Source organism: Sminthopsis crassicaudata, chromosome 4, assembly GCF_048593235.1.
Source record: "Sminthopsis crassicaudata isolate SCR6 chromosome 4, ASM4859323v1, whole genome shotgun sequence".
Classification (NCBI taxonomy): Eukaryota; Metazoa; Chordata; class Mammalia; order Dasyuromorphia; family Dasyuridae; genus Sminthopsis; species Sminthopsis crassicaudata.
Window position 1 is genome coordinate 242,129,372 of NC_133620.1, and position 18,898 is coordinate 242,148,269.

Here is an 18,898-nt window from a genome sequence, read left to right on the forward strand (position 1 = left end):
CCATTATTTCATTTATTTTTGAATGTTTAGATTTTCTAAACAGGGCAAACTAAATGCAGAAGGTTGAAAACTTTCAAATATGTGGGCTGATATGCTTGTTGGTGTACCGTAGTAACAATATCATTAGCTTGGCATATATTTATTGCATGCTATATGCCCAGCAAAATGAAACAGTCCTTGATCTGAGATGATCTTTTCCTGAAATAGATACATCATAGGGAAGCTGCAAAGTACAGTGGGAAGGGAATTGATGTTAAAATCTTGGCCTTGGTTTGAATCTTGCCTTTACTACTCTTTTTCTGTGTGGTCTTTAACTTTCTGGACCTTACTTTATTTGTGAAATAAAAATATTAGGATATATTACCTCTGAATTCAATTTCACTACCATATTTATGAACCTTTGGTCTCAAATATAATATAGAATAGAGAATGAAAGGGTCAGAAAGTAGTAGAGTAATATGTTTCATTTTATTTCCCAAAATAGAATACAAGCTCCTTGATAATAGTATTTTTTTATGTTATAATGAAAGGTTGATGATTGATTAATTCTTCAACCCTGCTAGAAAGTATTTTCATTGGAATCTAAACAGAAAACATAAGGTTTAAACTCATATGTGAATACTAGTTTGCAATTTCTCTTGTCTACAGAGAGACAAAATAATGGCATTTCAGAATTAGAAGAAATCAAATAGTATTCCACATATATGTGCTATATCTGAACATATATATATATATATCTGTAAATATATATATGTAAAGTATTTATATGTATGTATGTATATATACACACACACACACACACATATATATATATATATATATACATATATATATATATATATATATATATATATATATATATATATATATATATAATAAAGTACCTTACTATTATGTGTCACTTAATGTTTTAAGGTATTAACTTTGAATGGAACTTTTAATAATTCAAAATTTGCCTTCTACCCAGACTCATTATTGTTCATCATTGCCCCCTCAGAGAAGGGGCATTTACAAAACTACTTAGAAGGTAACACTTTGGTACTTTCCCTGATTTAACAAACTGTTATTGTTTATTATCCAACATGTTGAAGTAGTATTTTCTTATATGTACAAGTCATTAATTGCACCAACAGTTTTGTTCTCAGAAACACTAGAAACACTAGACCCTTGACAAATCTTACCTCTGTAATGGCACATTTGGTAACCGGGAACGGGGCCTGCCCTGATCGTCACCACGGTGAGGAGATACAGATCGTGAGCGGTGATGAGCTGTTCTTTGCTGTTCTGGCACAGTTAAAGTTGTAGATTTGCTTTCTCTAGTATTTGATCTATAACCTACTGACAAAAATACAACAGAACTTAATCAATGAGATTATATGGAGGCAAACAGAACTTGGAAGACAATCTCTTGAAGAAGTTATTGCAAGATCTAAAACAGCCACTAACCTACTACTAAAGAGTCTTAGGAGGCATGCAATTGGAATTCATTATTAGCATAATTTTACAATGTTAATAAGTATACGTACACTTAGTGTAACATATACATGCATTAAAACATATTAAAGCTAAGGTAAGGGGTACAATGGAGAAACAGAACATAAATATGACAATTAAAACTTCAGACATGATATACAGGTGGGGGATAATTATGTTACTTCCATCTCATTTAATCTATGGAATTTTTTTAATTGTTAGAGACCATGGGAAAGTAGAAGTTATACTAATTAATCCTTAGGGGATTCTCCTCTTTTATTTTAATCTAATTTTAATCATGCAAACAGAACATTCTTATATAAAATAGTAAATGAATCTTTGTTGGATCTTTAAAATTGGGCTCCCTAATTAGCATGATAAAAAGTTGTCCAAGTAACAGAAAATAATGTAGATAATTATAGACACCTAACTTGATGGTGAACTCTGATTTTTGCTTCAAGCTTTTTTTTTTTTTTTTAATTCAAAGCTCAATTTGTATATTTCCACTAAAAACAGCACATCTGTGTAGATGACTAGTCAATTCTTAAGGACTTGGGCAGGAAAATCTTTAATCCACTTTACAAACTAATTATAAAGTCTAATGGAAGACAATAGAACTATTCCATAACGATTTGTGCCATCACACAATAGTAAAAGAAATAAAAGATAAATGTACTTTTTCCTTATGCTTAATAAAATAAAGTTTTAACTTTTTGACTTGATCAACATAAGAAGACAATGTAATGATTGGTTATGACAGTTTAGATTAAAGGATCTCTAAAAGAGTTTTATTCTATAACAGGGAGAATATAAAATTTCATGACATAAATGTACTTCTACATATTTAAATGTATTTCTTTGAAATACATCTAGTATGCTGAACTTCAATATAATTTGGGAAGCTCAGGTATGTTATTTTATTAACTTGATCTTTCAAATTCAGTGCTAGACTCCTACAAAGTATTATTTACAGACACAGAATGCCATTATTCTATAACAATTGATATTACCTATCTCTATCATACTTCTAGAAATCTAACAGCATAATTGTCTAAAAAATAAGTCCAGGAGATAGCATTTTCCACTTTTATTAGAGATCCCATTTTGTCACTCTGTGAAGCATTATTTACAATATATTTGATAACTATATATGGTATGAGTGAAAGTTAATGTTTTTACTCTGAGTGACACAATCCTGCTATTAAAAAAAAAACTACAGCTAAGAACCATTATTTTGATAGTTTTGTATATGGGGAAAAAGATAAAACTATCAATGTTGAATTCTATGATATATTTACGAAAATGCAATAGCTGCCACTAATTAGGAAAAAAACCCCTTTTTGACTTGATATCCTGCCAATTCACTTGTCACCAAAAAAAATATACTTGTTTTTAAATCCCTGTGTTTTCTTGATTTTGCACAACCTGAAACAAAATGGAATCATCTCACAGATAGAAAGATTTGAAAGAAATGGAATGTAAAATGCTTACTGAAAGGCTAGGAAATTAGATTGGAAGTATTACTTCAGGTATGTCAATGAATACTCATAAGGTTCTTCTTTTGAGTTTTAAAGTGTTTTATTATAATTAATTACATTAAAAACTAATGTTACTCATAACTTGCATGCACATAGCTCAGTATATGGCTGTAAGAACCCTCGAAGCTAAAGACAGAAGACTCTGGGACTCTCATGCCTTCTATAGGAATTACCAGGCTCTGGCTGGTATAGTCTGATTGGCTACAGAAATATCCTAAAGCTATAAAATTATATGGTGAGAACCTCAGAGTAAATTTCCAATTGCTGGAGCAAAGGAACCCAGATGGCATCTTCCAAGTCAGTGACTCTACTGAAAATATTTCAAGTCTCCCCAGATCATCAGGCTGAGGATTCTGTGGTACAGTTTCATTAAAGAAATACTAAAGTAATATAAAATTATGCTATTAAGAGTGCAATGTTCAATCAAAGAACAGTCACATTGCAGACATTGTGCATTTTCTTACCATCTTATGAATAAATTAGCAAGGTAGAATGTTCAATATCATAGGGAAGCAAGTCTCTCTCTCTCTCTCTCTCTCTCTCTCTCTCTCTCTCTCTCTACATATATATGTATGTGTATTCTGTTTTGTTATTATATGTTGCTATTATGAAGATTTTCTACAATATCTTATCTGATGCCAAAAGGACATAGATCACTAAAGTTTATAGATTGTCTAAAGATGATCATCTCAGAATACAGAAAAATAAAGATCTTAGAGGTGGGTTTTTCATAGTAGTATAATTCTTTATATCTGTAAAATAAATGAGATAATTTACCTAATTCTCCAGATTCTAAATCTATAATGAATATATCATGTGTCTGCATTATTCAGGTAGCGGGGCATTTCTTAGAAGTAGATTTAGGATGTAGAAGCTTATTACTTTAAAAATCAAAATTTTAGGTGTTGATGCAAATATATATCATATGTTCTCATTTGAAACAGTTGACTAAACAAAATGTAATCTATTCTGAGTCAGCATTATAACCATCATACATGATGAACATTATAATACACTGATGACCTAATATAAAATTGAAGTGAGAAGTATTTCTCTTAGATCATATTATGCTAAATTATATGAGAAGATTATATTTATGCAACTTTTTGGTTTTCTCACTTTTCTTGAAGTTACAATCCTTTCTGTATCCTTTTATACTCATATAGAGCTAGATAAATGCTCAGGGGACACATATCCCCTCATGTTACAAATGAGGAAATTAAGCCCAGGGAAGTAATTTGAGCAATGTTCCACAGATAACAAATATCACAATTGAGATTTGAACTCTGGTCTTAGAATTCCAGAAGTAGCATTCTTTCTACTGTAGCACCATGCCTTCCTCAAGGTCTATGTAAATCTCCTTCAGCTGCTGCTTCTGAAGTTTCTGCTTTTATTCTATTGTCTCGGCTAGGAAACCAGACAATCAGACTTATTAAAACAATATAACTTTAGGGAGATAACATAAAATGATAAAATTCAATAGGCTAAAAATTGAAGATCAAGGGGGTATTGCTATGATTCTTCAACAAAGTGTGGATTTTATATAAGCTTTGTTCTTCTTTTTTTATTTTTAAATTCTTCTGTGTTTGCAGATCTGTTTTTTGGACATTTGAGTTCACCAGAAAACTGAACTCCAGATAAATGGAATATCAGATTTATTTTTCATATTTTTAATAATTATAAAATAAACACTGAAAATACTATATATAGATGATCAACCAAATGAATTGTCTTCTCATTAGGGGATGAAAAATTTTAATTCATATTTATTAGCTCAAGCTTATTTTTCTTCTTAATGAAAATCTGAGGGCAAAAAAGTAGGCTAATCTAGTTTCAGTCAGAAGATAAACTTGGAGTCAGGAGCCCTGAGAAGTAAAATAAAAGGGGAGGAGGAGAGATTTGGTCAGTTATTTGGATTCACTGACCTTAAGCTGTTTGTCACTTATAAGCAGGAGCTAAGGAAGACCAGTGGACCTATGAATTAGATCAAAGCTGAAGGGCACATTGGAAGAAAACACAGTGCTGAGAGAAATATGAAAGTCTTAGGCCTTCAGGGCAACTACATGGCACATTAGATAGAATACCAAGCCTATATTAGAAAGCTTCATCTTCCTGAGTTAAAATCTGGCTTCAGATTTGAAGCTACATAACGCCAGACAAGTCACTTAACTCAGTTTGCCTGTTTCCTCACCTATAAAATGAACTGGAGAAGTAAATGGCAAAAAACTCTATTACCAAATGGGGTCACAAAAACTCATACAAGACTGAACAACTACATCAATTGTCAGTCTAGAATAGTTTAAGGAAAAAAAATACCTTCATTACCTAGCAGCAAAGTCAGCTATTACAAATAAGACATTTTCTTTAAGCAAAATAAAATTAGCAGAGAGAAATGAATAAAAATAAAAGAGAGAAGACAAACCAAGAGTTGGAGCTTCAAGACTTTCAGGAAATATTAAAGAGAGATGAGTTTCAATTCAGGGTGCAATGTTTGGAAAAGGCTTTGAACACCATAAGGGAAGATCTTTCAAGTCTTGGGAATCAGCACAAGTCAATTGCTTCTTTAAATCAATGAATATAAAGTCTGAGGTTAGAGATAAAATAAAATCTCCTTGTGAGCATCTAGCTTTGTAGTAGGCAGTATGGTTGAATAGAAAAAATGAATTCAAATCTTATTCCTACAAATTACTACTGTGCCTTTGGGCTCATAGGCAGGTATTATTTTTTTCACAAATAATATAAGTGCCATTGCTCTCTTTTCCTTTTTAGGTTCATCTCTACTCTACTCTTACACACTACATACATACTAAGTGTTCACTAAGGTTCTGTAAGAGGCCCTCTTATCTTTTTCCTCTGTGCTGTCTTTTTGATAACCTCATAGCTCTCCGGACTCTAACTCTTATCATTATTCAGATAGCTTTCATATGTATATATTTAGTGACAGTCTCCCTGTACCTTCAATCCTAAAACAATAATTGGCTATTAGATGTTTCAAATTGGTCCTAGGGATCTTTTAAATTCAACATGTCAAAAATTGAATTTATTACTCTCCCTCAACTCATTCCCCTGTCAAAATTACCCATTTTAATCAAAATTACCATCATTCTTTTAAATTACCAGTTTTGTAAGCTCAGCATTTTCCCCAACTTCTTACTCTTTAACCCTACATACGTAACCAGTTATCAAATATTTATCTCTTAATACTATTATAATATCTCTCATCTCCAACTACGATTTTAGTAAAGGCCTTTATCTTCTCTTGCCCAAATGTTTACAATAGTTTCCTAATTGATATCCCTGACTGAAATCTCTTACCACTGTAATCCATTCTATCAATTTCAAGTAAAGTGATCTTCCTTCATTGCAGATATGATTGTCTTTCCCCTTTTCATTAAACTCCAGTAGTTTTTCTATCATTTCATGTGTGTATGTGTGTGTGTGTGTCAGATACATACACACATATGTATATGCACATTCTTAAGTTTAGCTTTAATTTTAAAGTCTTCACAACCTGGCCCTAATTTCAATCTCAGTTTATATTAACCACTTCCCTCTAGCAAAACTGGTCTTCTTCATATCCCTCAAGCAAATCCATTTCTTAATCCTGATCCTTTCCATTGGCCATCTCAAATGTCTAGAATGCACTTTCTTCTTTCTTCTCTCTGCTTCATATAGTCTCTTGCATTAAGACACAATTCAAGTTGATGCAGAAGATTGCTGAAAAGATACTTGATAACTTATGTGAATTAAATAGTGTAATTGTGTAATCCCAAAGTAAGGAGTTATTGATTGATTTTTATAATTTTATCATTCAAGAAAATCTTAGCAATAGTCCTTATAACTAAAATATAATTATTTGTTGTATAATTATTGATTTTATTATTAACAAATTGCAAAGTCATTAAAAAACACCAGTTTAATAAAATCCTTTCTGATCCCTCCTTAACTCCAAAAATATTTTGTATATAACTACTATATATGCTTTATTACTTCCTAACTTTATGTTTATGTTAACTATATTTTATGTGTTTTTATTTCTCCCATTGGAATGTGATTTCTTTGGGAATACGCTGGAATGAGCCAAATGGCTCATGAGTAGAGAAAGATAGTTAATGTAAGTAAAATAAAAGACACATTTTGTGTAGTTTTGGAAGTCATATCATTGATGGAGGTAATAGTGAGGATTGAGGATAAGAGAGGACATAATTAAATTTTAATTAGGGAAGACTATAGGGTGCAGAGAGTGTCAAACTGTATTTGGAGAAAGTTTTTCACTGGGAAGTTCCCAACCAATTAAAGGTTCTGTTGCAATATATTTAATACTGAACCAATCAGGGAAACAAAATGACAAGATATGTCTTCAACTTAGCAAATATCTTTTAAAATGGAAAGGATTAGAAGCATTTGCTTCAGTAATTTATATCAGTGGTGCATATATAACTTCTTTGTGTTTATTACTGGATAGGTATATGTGATAATTAAGTTATAAATTTTTATAAGGCCAACTTGGCCTTTTCTAGTGTTTTTGCTTTCAATTTGACCTAGTCTTATTGCAAGTTTTCACATGAATCCTTCATGTAATGGAACAATTTTATGCCTGCTTTTATGAAAATAAACTTTTGATATTGAAAGTTTTATGGGTAGACAGGGTGAGAAGATGACCAACTCATGAAATCATAATGACAGAATCATCAAGCATAGAGTATATTTCTTTTTAGGATCACCAAAAGTCTCACATTACCTTTTTAGAAGCTATCCTCTACAAGTTTTCCAACTACAAAAAGGTGACCTTCACTCTAAGATAGAGTTTCATTTGACTGTATAAGAAAAACTTTGGTCTTCTGTAGAAAACCATTCTTAGATGGGGTGTAAGTACTCTCATTATTACAATAAAAAATAAATATGGATACATCATGGCATAAAAGAAAGAAAACACTGACTGGAGGTAGAGCATTGTGTTGTCCCCCCATTATAATGTGGGTCCCTTGAGAGCAGTGGTCATCTCACCCTTCTTTGTATACCCAGCTCTTAACAAGTAAGCTTTTGCATTCCATTTTGTTTTATACTATATTATCTGTCTGGTTTTAATCTCTTCCATATTTGGGAAAGTGCAGGATGATGCAGTGGAAAGAACATTTATCTGGAGTAAAAAAGGACATTTGTTCTGGCCCTATTTTGACCTTTTCTACCTGTATAACATTGGGCAATTACAAGTTAAAATAAAAGGAACAGATAGGTTGCAGGGTCCTTAAAGGCCTTATTCTATGATACCAGATTCTTATTCCCTCATTCCACAAAAATGCATATTTCTCATGAGTATAACCAGTTAATTATTAACTATAGTAGAATTTATTTATGTTTTTTCATTTAGCTAAATAGAATTATCTAGAAATATTTTCATGCTAAAGATTCACTCCTCTCAACTTATATGAATTAAAAGGAAGTATACTAATAACAAAAATATTAATAATGATTTACAGAAAAAAATTCATTTGACTCATCTATTTATTAAGATATCCAAAAACCCCACTAAATTTTATAATATTTTCTATTTTAAAATTAAATTAATGGAATCTTACCCAAGAGGTGGAATAATAAAAATTATTCTTTCCTAATCTATTATTAGTGAAATTCTAATTTTTTAACCTTTAACTTTTAGACTTTATTTTTACCTCTTTTATTACCAAAGAATCAAATCTAAAAATATATAAAATTGTGTTCTTTATAATGTCACAAGCCATTTTACTAATTGATTCTAATGTTTAAAAATGTATTGATTAAAAAAACCTGATAATTTAAAAATATTTATACACTCAGAATGATAATGAATGAGTTACATAGGCATAAAAGATATAGCCATGCCACATGCAATTTAATCTACTATCATGCATATTTTTCAGTATATTCCATGGAAGGCCATATTACTTTCAGAAACCTAGGAAGGAAAAAAATCATAACAAAGAACCTGTACAAAACAAATGGGAGTGGAATTTCTATAAGTAAAATCAGCTCTATTCTTTGAAGTAAAATTCATCTTTTCACTTATGCTTAGAGCATTGTGAAATAATTTAACTGGCCTCACTTATCTTATTTCTAGGCAATAAAGTGATGGAGGTGAATAAATGACAATGTTAATTACTAAATGTCCGTACATTTTCAACTGCCTAGGTACTTTAGAAGGAAAGTCACCATGGAATAATTAATACTGATTTTGCTAAATACTATATTTCCAAATCAGCATTGGGGAGGAACCTGGGTTACTAGGAGAATAAGCCAAAGCACAAAGAAGCAAGGACATGCTCTGCACCTACGCACCTGGAGGAACTACTCCAATACCATCATCAACCTCATAATCTGAGATGTCACTATCAATGATTCGCTGAGATCCTGTACAACAGTAAGGCAAATACATACCTATGTATCTGGTTGACCCGACAGTGCTATTGAAGCATTTAGAACAATACAATATAAATATTTGAGTGATTTATAATTTGGCACTGAGCCACATTTGAGTCTTCTTATTGCTTACCATACATGACACCCTGAGGGATAGCATGAGATCCCTTATATTCTTGTACTCATCATACCTATTGAAGAAGTTCCCAGGGAGGTAGAGAAAATGGTGATTTTTAACAATATAACTCTTTGAATTTTGCTCTTTAAAAAAATTAATGTCACAACAGAAAAGAGATAACAGCAGTACTGATGGTATCCTTTCCTTAAGATTCAGTCCAAAGACTACTTTCTGCAGAAACCTTTTCCTTCCAATTGCTAATGCTTTTCTCCTTCATGTTGCCTTCATATACTCTGCATATATTATGCATACTTCTAGCCATTTCCATAATGTCTTCCATATTAAGGAATATGATCTCTCAGAGCAAGGATTGAATTTTTGTTTGTTTTGGTTTTTTGCCTCTGTTTCTACCCCCATTGTTTAACACAATGCTGGCATATAGTAAAAGCTTTATAAATGTTTGTTGATTGAGTGACTGACTAACTCCATAATATTGTTGCTTTCTAAACAACAACAACAACAACAACAACAACAACAACAATGCTGGTAATTAGGCTCTAATGGTAATTAGGCTCTAATGGGTTCTCAGGAAATTTTACAGAGGGACTGAAGAAATGGAAAGATCTTTCTGTATCATATTACCTTCAGGATGTTAGTGAGTTTTTTGTTTATTTGTTTTGTGTGTGTGTGTGTGTGTGTGTGTGTGTGTGTGTGTGTGTGTATGTGTTTTCTGGTCTAGATATGTAATTTCAATAGTGTGAAGAATTCTGTCAGCCTGGAAATCTCCCCCATTGATACAAGGTAACAATAAGTTAAGAACCTTAAAGAGTTGTTTGAGAAGTACACTTTCATATATCTAGTATCTGTTTGAGGCATATTTTTATTAAGTTCTTAATTCTAAGAGTAACAATGTGATACAATGGAAAGACTGGAAGTTTTGGAATCAGATTACCTCAATTCAATTCCCAGCTCTGGGAACTAGCATATTGAGATCTGTAAGAGGGCATACAACACTAAAAGTATTTAAAATGAATATATGATTATAAAAAATCCCAAATAATTAAGAGACTGTCATATAACCAGTATAGTGCATAGGATAATATTATGCAATTTTAAATAAAAAAAAAACATTCCAGGTACTATTTAACTAACAAAAGTATAAAACTTGTTTGGCATGATTAAATGAAGTTCCCACTAAGTATCCAGAAAGACATAAATAATAAATAGATAGTAAAAAAATAAAACAAACAAACAAACAAAAAAAATACTTGGGAAATCTTGCTACAATTGCATTCTAATCTTAATTGTATATTGACAATTCTTTCTAATATCACTATCTCTTATAAAACTCCAGAGAGGAAAATAAATTCTTATAGTTACAACTGAGTTACTTCATAATCATTTCACTATTGCCAGCCTTTAGCCAATATTTCTACTAAATGGTAACATAAAAAAACTATCTCAAGCTTACTTTGTAGTTTTTTGCTAGAGCTTTCTCCATGAATGTGTCTCCGTGGCATGAAAGGTGATGGCTGAGGCAGAGGTAGCGAAGATTCATCGTGTGTCTGCAGTTTATACCAATGTGGTTCATCATCTAGGAGAGCTGTTTCCAGCTCTATGAGGATCTAGAGAAATATTGTCAAGTTAAATCAGGAGGCAATCCTAACATTGTCTATTAAATTAACACAATTTACATTCAGAGATATTTTATTTAACATTTAAAAGATAAAGCACTCAAATTTTCACAGCATACATCACCTCTCCAAGAAATTCACTTTCTTCTTCTTGTACTCTTGGTTGATCCCACACAGTAATTTCTAACATTCGTTCTCTAAAATCTCTACGGTGCACATGCGAATAGAGAAATGTTTGATTCCATTTGGGTTCTAGGACTTTCTTTACTGTTTTGGTCCTCCTTTTACTTTTATCACTGAAAAATAAACATTCTTATAAATTTTTCTAATTAAACTCTTACTTTCTAATGAAATGTATTTTCTCCCTCACCCATCCCTCAGACCAACTGTGAGAGTGGGGGGAAAGAAAATTTAAAAAAAATTCCTTATAACAAATAGACATAATCAAGCAAAACATATTTCCTCAGGGGTTACATTTTACCCAAACCTCCTCAAAAAAGTCTCATTCTGCATCATGAACCTATTACTTCTCTGTCAGAAGGTAGATAAACATACTTATAAAGTATAAAGAAAAATAAGCACATGGCATAATCTACTGTGTTTGTATGAGATATTATCATTTTCACTATTGTTCATGTAAATTACCTTAATCCTGAGAGCTAAAGTATTATTTTAGAGACTATAGCATTCTAATTCAAGACCTATGCAATACAACTTTTTGATTATCCTATATGGTATTTTGGCAATATAAAAGTCTGAGAAATAAAAATTTGATTAAGCTATCTGGAGACATTAAAATTAAATATTTAGAAAATATTATAGAAACTCATTATTTACAAGAACCATGGATAGATCATCTAATTTGTTGACAAGTTTGTTATGATATAACCTATGTTTTAAAAGTTTTCAAAAAAGGAGATGTTTGTGCACCCTTAGTGGCAAAATTTTAAAATTATTACCTTCTATCTGGAAGAAAGTACATTTTCACATAGGGATTCCTAGGTCGTCCATCCATTCGAGGGGGTAGCTCTCTTGCCTGAAGAACATTTACAATAAGTTGATGTCCAACTTTGTCATACCACAACTTCACCTATGGAATAATCAGGATGACATTAATTGTTAAGCTTTAAAGATAAAGTGACATAAGTAAAAAGTAAGGGCAAAACTGAAAATTAAAATCGTTATTTAGTACAATGCCTGGTCCATAGTAAGCATTTTTTCTTTGATCTTTCTGGAGATAAGTTAAGCAATTTCTCAGTAAATAATTCCATGAATACCAAAATTTAGATTTTAAGTAAGAATATGCCATCTGGACAGAATAAAAACTGGATAGTTTTAATTACTTTAAACTTTTGGGAAAATCATGTTTTATTGTTTTAAGTGTTGAAAATCCTATTTGTGGTATAGAAAAGTTTAAAAAAGTTAAAGTAAGTTAAGGTGTTGATGACAATAGGGTCAAAAGGAAGTTGATCAATAATAACATATGAAATATTGTTAGTTTTAGAGTTCATGTGGCTTTTTTGTCTTTAAAATTTAGATGTAGAAGTGTCCATAAGACCTTGAGGTTCCAGAAAGAAAGAACAATTAAAAAACACAAATAAGTTTGATATTGTCCACATGAAGATTAAAACACTTAAATAATTATATGAAAAGATGCCAAATATTTAGCAATCATAGGAAAGATATGAGAAACAACATTTAGCCTTCAGAAATCTACATTTCTTTTCTTATATGATCTTTGATAGAACATAAGCTCCTTGAGGGAAGAAACTTTAATTTTTATTTGGATCCCTAGGTATCTAACAGGTACTTGATAAAAGATTGAACTGCCTTAGGCTTTGTTTATAGGATCATAGATTTAGACATGGAAAGAGGTCTTGGAAGTCACCAGTCATTTTATTTTTTAACAAATGAGCTAAACTGAGTGCAAGAAGTGACTTGATAAAAGCCATGTGGGAATTAAATAGATGAGCTGGAAGCTGAATCTAATGTTTAAGATTCTAGAGTCAGCAATTTTTATGCCATTAATACCTCAATTTTGATGTTTAAGAAACAGTTATCCTTCTTTGTATAAGATTTACTTGTGTATTTCGTTCCATGCAAACATGATGCTTGAGAAACTATATTACTCTAAATTGATAGACTGTAGTGGGATCTTAGTGAGGTTTGGTTTCAATATTTAAGAGAAGCCCTTCCAACTATAAAATTCTGTTTTTTTAAATTGCTTTGCTGGAAAATCACCTGCATTTAAGTAATATTATGCAGGATACACTGTTACATGTTTTGTATCTTTCTATTCTAATTCTAATAACCTCTGTGAAAGCAGAAATATTGGCCTTATTGTATGTCACCTGTCAGTTGATAAATATTTATTAAAAACCTATTATATGCTAGACATTATGCTAAACTATGGATATACAAGGAAAGTTGTAAGGTAGTCCCTGCTTCCAAGGATGTCACAGCCTAATGCAGGAGACCTCAAGAAAAAAAAAAAACTCTGTATAATATCTATTTATCTATCTATCTATCTATCTATCTATCTATCTATCTATCTAGCCATATAGGAAGAATTGGAGATAGTCAGTAGAAGGAGGGGATGAGTCTTAAAAAATCAAGGAAGGTTTCTTGTGAGAAATAAAATTTTTGTTGGAATTTAAAGGAAACCAAAAATCTTGGTGGTAGAAATAAGAAAGGAAAGAATTCCAGGCATGGAGAAAAGCAGGTAAAAAATAGTGAGTCAGAAGTCAGTTAAAATAAATATTTGCTATGAGTCTATTATGTGCAGCACTATACTAAGACCTGGGGATATAAAGAGAGGCAAGACAACCCCTGGACTCAAGAAGTTCACATACTAATGGCAAAAGGCAAAAAATAAAAACAAAATGAAAATCTAGGGAAGTGAAGGGGAGGAAGGGTTCTTGGTGTGAAGCAAGAGACTGCATGACATCATCACTGTTCAATTTAACAGGGATTGATAAGATGACTGTCCTAGGTACTCCCACTAAAATTCTAGAAAGAAATAGAATATCTTATGCAAAAATAATAAGAAGGTTAATATCTGTGGACGGTATAAGATATATGAAAACTTAAATTTAAATGGGATCCAAATTATGAAAGATTTAACAAGATAAACAGAAGGTTTATATTTGATCTTAGAGGTGATAGGGAGCCACTTAAGTTTATCATAAGACCTATATTTTTAGGAATTTCAACTTGACAGCTAAATTGAGGATTTATTGAAGTGAGGAAAGACTTGAAGAAGGAAAACTAACCAACAGGCTACTGCAGTAGTCCACATGTGAGTTAAAGAGGGTCTGCATGAAGGTGGCAGCAGCATCAGAGGAAAAGATTATACATATATAGAGAGGGAAAATAACATATAGATTGTGGATGAATGGAATAATATTGACTCAACAATTATGGGGAAGTTACAAAGAGATGAGGATTTGGAAAAGATAATGAGTTCAGTTTGAGACATGTTGATTTTAAGATGTCTATAGGACATTCAAGTGGGGATGTCCAATAGGTAGTAGGAAAAGTGAGGCTAGAAGTCAAGAATATGGGTGTATTTAAGCATTATTAGTATATTTATAATAACAAAATTCATAGGAACTGATAAAATCACCAAGAAAAAAATATTGAGGAAGAAGAAAAAAACTCAGGACAGAGACCTTGGAGATGTATACAGTTAGTAGGATGACCTGGATGGAGATCCAGGAAAAGGGATTGAGGAATGCTCAAGTAGTTAGTAGAAATAGAATAGAGTTGTGCCACTGAAAACTAGAATTTATCAAGGAAAAGAGTGACTGACAGTGTCAAAAACCGACTAGAGGTCAAGAAGAATAAGGATTGTTGAGTCCATTAAGTAAGACAATTAAAATCATAGTAGTAGCAGCAGCAACAATAGTAATAGAAGCAGCAGCAGCAGCAGCAGTAGTAGTAGTACTAGTAGTACTACTAGTAGCAGTTGAAGTTGTTATTGTTGTTGTTAACATTTATATAGCTCTTATTATGTACCAGGCATTGTGATAAACATTTTATAATTATTATCTTCTTTGATCATCACAACAGCCCTGAAAAGTAGATGCTATGATCATCCTCATTTTATAGATGAAGAAAGTGAGACAAACAGAGGTCAAAGGATTTGCCCAGAACCATATAGCTAGTAAGTATATGAAGCCAGATTTAAACTCAGGTATTCCTAATTCCAGGCCTAATTCCTAATTCACTGAACCACTACACTGCCCTCAAAATGTCATTAGTAATTTTGGGAAGAATGATTTCCATAGGGTGACGAGGCCAAAAGTCAGACTACAAAGAAGAGAGTAAAAAAGGGAAGTTTAGGAATAAATTATAGATGGCTTCATTAAGGAATTTAGACCCTCCTCAAAAAAGGGAATAGCATTCAATGAATGCCAGACTTTCAGGATTATGTCACACAAAAAAAACTTGAACTTAATAGAAAATTTGACATATAATATTCAAGAGAAACATAAGATAAACATCAAAGACTAATTTCAAGGGATTCAATAAGGACAAACTCCTTATGTTTTATATATAAAAATGTAAACCATATATTTAAGATTATTATAAATAATTGAGTAATGTGAAAGTCTAGGGAGAGTTGAGTATGATGTGATTCTGAAAAAGCAAAACCATGTAGAAAATTGTAAAAAGAGTATTTATCTTATACAAATAATTTGCAAGAGATAGAACTGACACAGAGGAATTAGATAGAGGAGAAAGCCTAATAGGTCTGGAACCCTATTTTCATTGAAAATGAGTTAAAGTGGGAAAAATAAGTATATAAAAGTGTTCTAAATTCAGAAAGAAATAAGAGGGTAAAGGAATAGAGAAGGGGAAAAATATTGGAGACATTTAGAGGGAACTAGGATCACATTAGATTTGAGTTAAAGAGGAAAAAACATTACTTTAGAAGGAAATAAAAGCTCTAAATTTATCGAGAAATAAGAGAGTGAGGGAATCACATAAGGATGCACTATAAAAGAGTATGGGATAAATAGATATGTAATAAACATTTTATAATTATTATCTCCTTTGATCATCACAACATCCCTGAAAAGTAGGTGCTATTATCATCCTCATTTTATAGATGAAGAAAGTGAGACAAACAGAGGTCAAAGGACTTGCCCAGAACCATATAGCTAGTAAGTACGTGTTTTAAAAACTATGAAAGTCTTCTAAATTCAGCTAGAAACAAGAGGGCAAGGAGAAAAAATGAGGGAAGAGGATAAGGGAGGGAACTTTGGAGAGGGAAAAGTTAAGTAATAGGAGAGTAAGGTTGCTGGTAGAAGTAAAGCAGAGGAATAAAGAATGATAGGAAATAAATACACATAAACATAAAGATAAAGAGTAGAATTTATTAAGTTAAACAAAAGCAGGTCTTGTAGTCATAATCTCAGATAAAGTTATAATAGATTTGATCAAAAGAGGAAAATAGGGAAAGTACCACCATATTGAGACGTATTAATCAATATTGTTTTAGATTAAATAACTAGTTAGCATAAGATTGGAATATTGCTGTGGAATAGAAAATGATGAGTTGGTGGATTTAAAAATATATGTAGAGACTTGAACTTATGAGGAATGATGCTATCCATCTTCAGAGAAACAGGGCAAACAAGCATCATATGTCTTACATAGATATATGTGAATCTATTTGTGTATAGATGTGTATGATTTTATATATATATATATATATGTATGTGTATATATATATATATATGTATGTGTATATATATATATGTGTGTGTGTGTGTGTGTGTGTGTGTGTGTATCTCCATGTTTAATTATAGACTTTTTGGTGGAAGGTGGAAATAATAATAATAAATATTAATAATAATAAATAATAGAATAATAAAAATGTATCGCAGAGAACAAAAAACCTACAAGGAAACAAAGATGGACAGTTCTGAATGTGGTATTCATCATATAGACTTTCTTGACATGGAAATTTATTACTTTATATTTTTAATCATTTCTTATATTCTACTGGGTTCATGGTAATGGTTTTTTTTTCCATTTGTATTTAAGCTTTAAATAAATAAATACATTTTTTGGAAGAGAGGAAAAAAGTAAAGAGTAGATAAGTGAGAAAGAAGGGATGATGGAAGGAAGGATCTGGCAAAGATGGGATGGAATGGAATCACTTGTACATATAAGAAATGATTTCCTCAACAAGAAGCAAAGCCATCTCCTTCATGTGAAGCAGGGATGAAGGAGAAATGGTGACAGAAGGAAGACATGTAAGTCATGTGAAAAAAGTCAGATGGGAAAATACCTCATTTTGTAAAGAAATATGAACCAAAATTCTCAGATTATAAGGTTTGTTTGGGACTATCAGAGATTTGAGAAATTATGGAAAAATATGGAGGGAAAAAACCTGTGGTTGTAAAAGATGGTCAATTAAGGAAATATTTAAAATCATTTTTTTGTTATAATGAGGGTTCATTTGAGATACTGTAGCTTAAATTTGTTCTAATCCAGTCAATACAATTTTGTGATTTCCTCCAACATCTTTCAGCAGCATGTGAATAGGAATGAAGGAATCTGACTATGGTCATCTCTTTGAGGAGCTGAGACAGAGTGAAGGAATAGGTTGAGAAACACCTTGGGGTGTTTAGAAAAGTATCAATATGTATGTCATCTATTATGAGTCTAAAATTTGGGAGATGAGAAAGAATGTGACAAGCACTGAATTCTGAGGAAAAAAGGACTTTTCTGAAGGTTGCTAGACAAAAACATTCAGAATTTTGATTGAATGGCAGATATGGATTAAATGACTCTTAAAAATAGAGAACTTTCCAAATGATGATTGTACAAAGAAATCTTGGGAATAGGGGAGCCAGGAAGTCTCACTTATCAAGGTCTCCTTCCCTAAATTAGAGAAAATGAGTGAAAGTGCTAGAAAATGTGATCTGAGAGGTTATATCTTCAGGATAGATACAGGTCTTAATGTGATCTAGAAGATGAAGGAGTGAAGAAGGAAAATATTTAGGATGACAGGAAGATTGTTAGCTATGTAAAAAAAAAATACCTATGGATTCTTGTTTCACTCATCCAAGACCCTCTATTAGAGTATCTATGTAATGGTTATTATTGCTTGTTGTTAGGTGGCCTCAGTTACTTCTTTCCATTGATTTCCTTAACTGAAATTGGGCTAGTAATAGCACCTATCTCCCAGGGTTTCTGTGAGGATAAATGCCTGCCACATAAAAAAGGTTTTAATAAATGTTTATTTCCTTCTCCATTTGTTGAATGAATTAATATATTGAATTTCTTATTACAAATTAGCTTGTTAGAAAAATTAGATATATTATAAAATATACTGAATGAGCAGTCAAAGGATCTGAGTGTTATAGCAAAATTTTATCACTTATTAGCTATGTGAGCATAATCAAGTCACCTAAATATTTTGAACTTCAATTTCCTCATCTGTAAAACAAGAATGACAATATGTGTGCTCCCTAATTCATCTGGTTTTGATAAGGAAAATATTGTATAAACCTTAAAGTTCTTTATAAGCATTCAGATTCTCATCACTTCTTCCCTGATAACCATTAACTGGTTTTAACTTTTTAAAGCCTTTTAACTGGATTCCTTGCCTTAAGTTTCTCTCCATTTCAACTCATTCTACCTCAAATTGCTATCAAATTAGTAAATTTCATTGGCCTAGCAGAAAGGTAAATTGCCAGTCTCAGAACCTGAGCATAGGTAAG

At 31.6% G+C, this 18,898-nt stretch overlaps 1 protein-coding gene across 46 annotated transcripts in view; it reads right to left on the reverse strand.

Annotated features, from left to right (window-relative positions):
• The window catches only part of RIMS1 (regulating synaptic membrane exocytosis 1), a 621,810-nt gene that overhangs the window by 204,991 nt on the left and 397,921 nt on the right, over nucleotides 1-18,898 (reverse strand). For 32 of the 46 annotated variants that reach the window (XM_074310533.1, XM_074310538.1, XM_074310537.1 and 29 more), the window contains 5 exons: nucleotides 12,119-12,249; nucleotides 11,284-11,455; nucleotides 10,997-11,150; nucleotides 9,327-9,398; nucleotides 1,182-1,338 (listed from right to left, as the gene is read on the reverse strand). In XM_074310533.1, the coding sequence (XP_074166634.1) occupies nucleotides 1,182-1,338; nucleotides 9,327-9,398; nucleotides 10,997-11,150; nucleotides 11,284-11,455; nucleotides 12,119-12,249 (686 nt within the window). The remainder of the gene's footprint in view (nucleotides 1-1,181; nucleotides 1,339-9,326; nucleotides 9,399-10,996; nucleotides 11,151-11,283; nucleotides 11,456-12,118; nucleotides 12,250-18,898) is intronic. The other 14 variants (XM_074310539.1, XM_074310540.1, XM_074310541.1 and 11 more) reach the window with 3 other exon arrangements.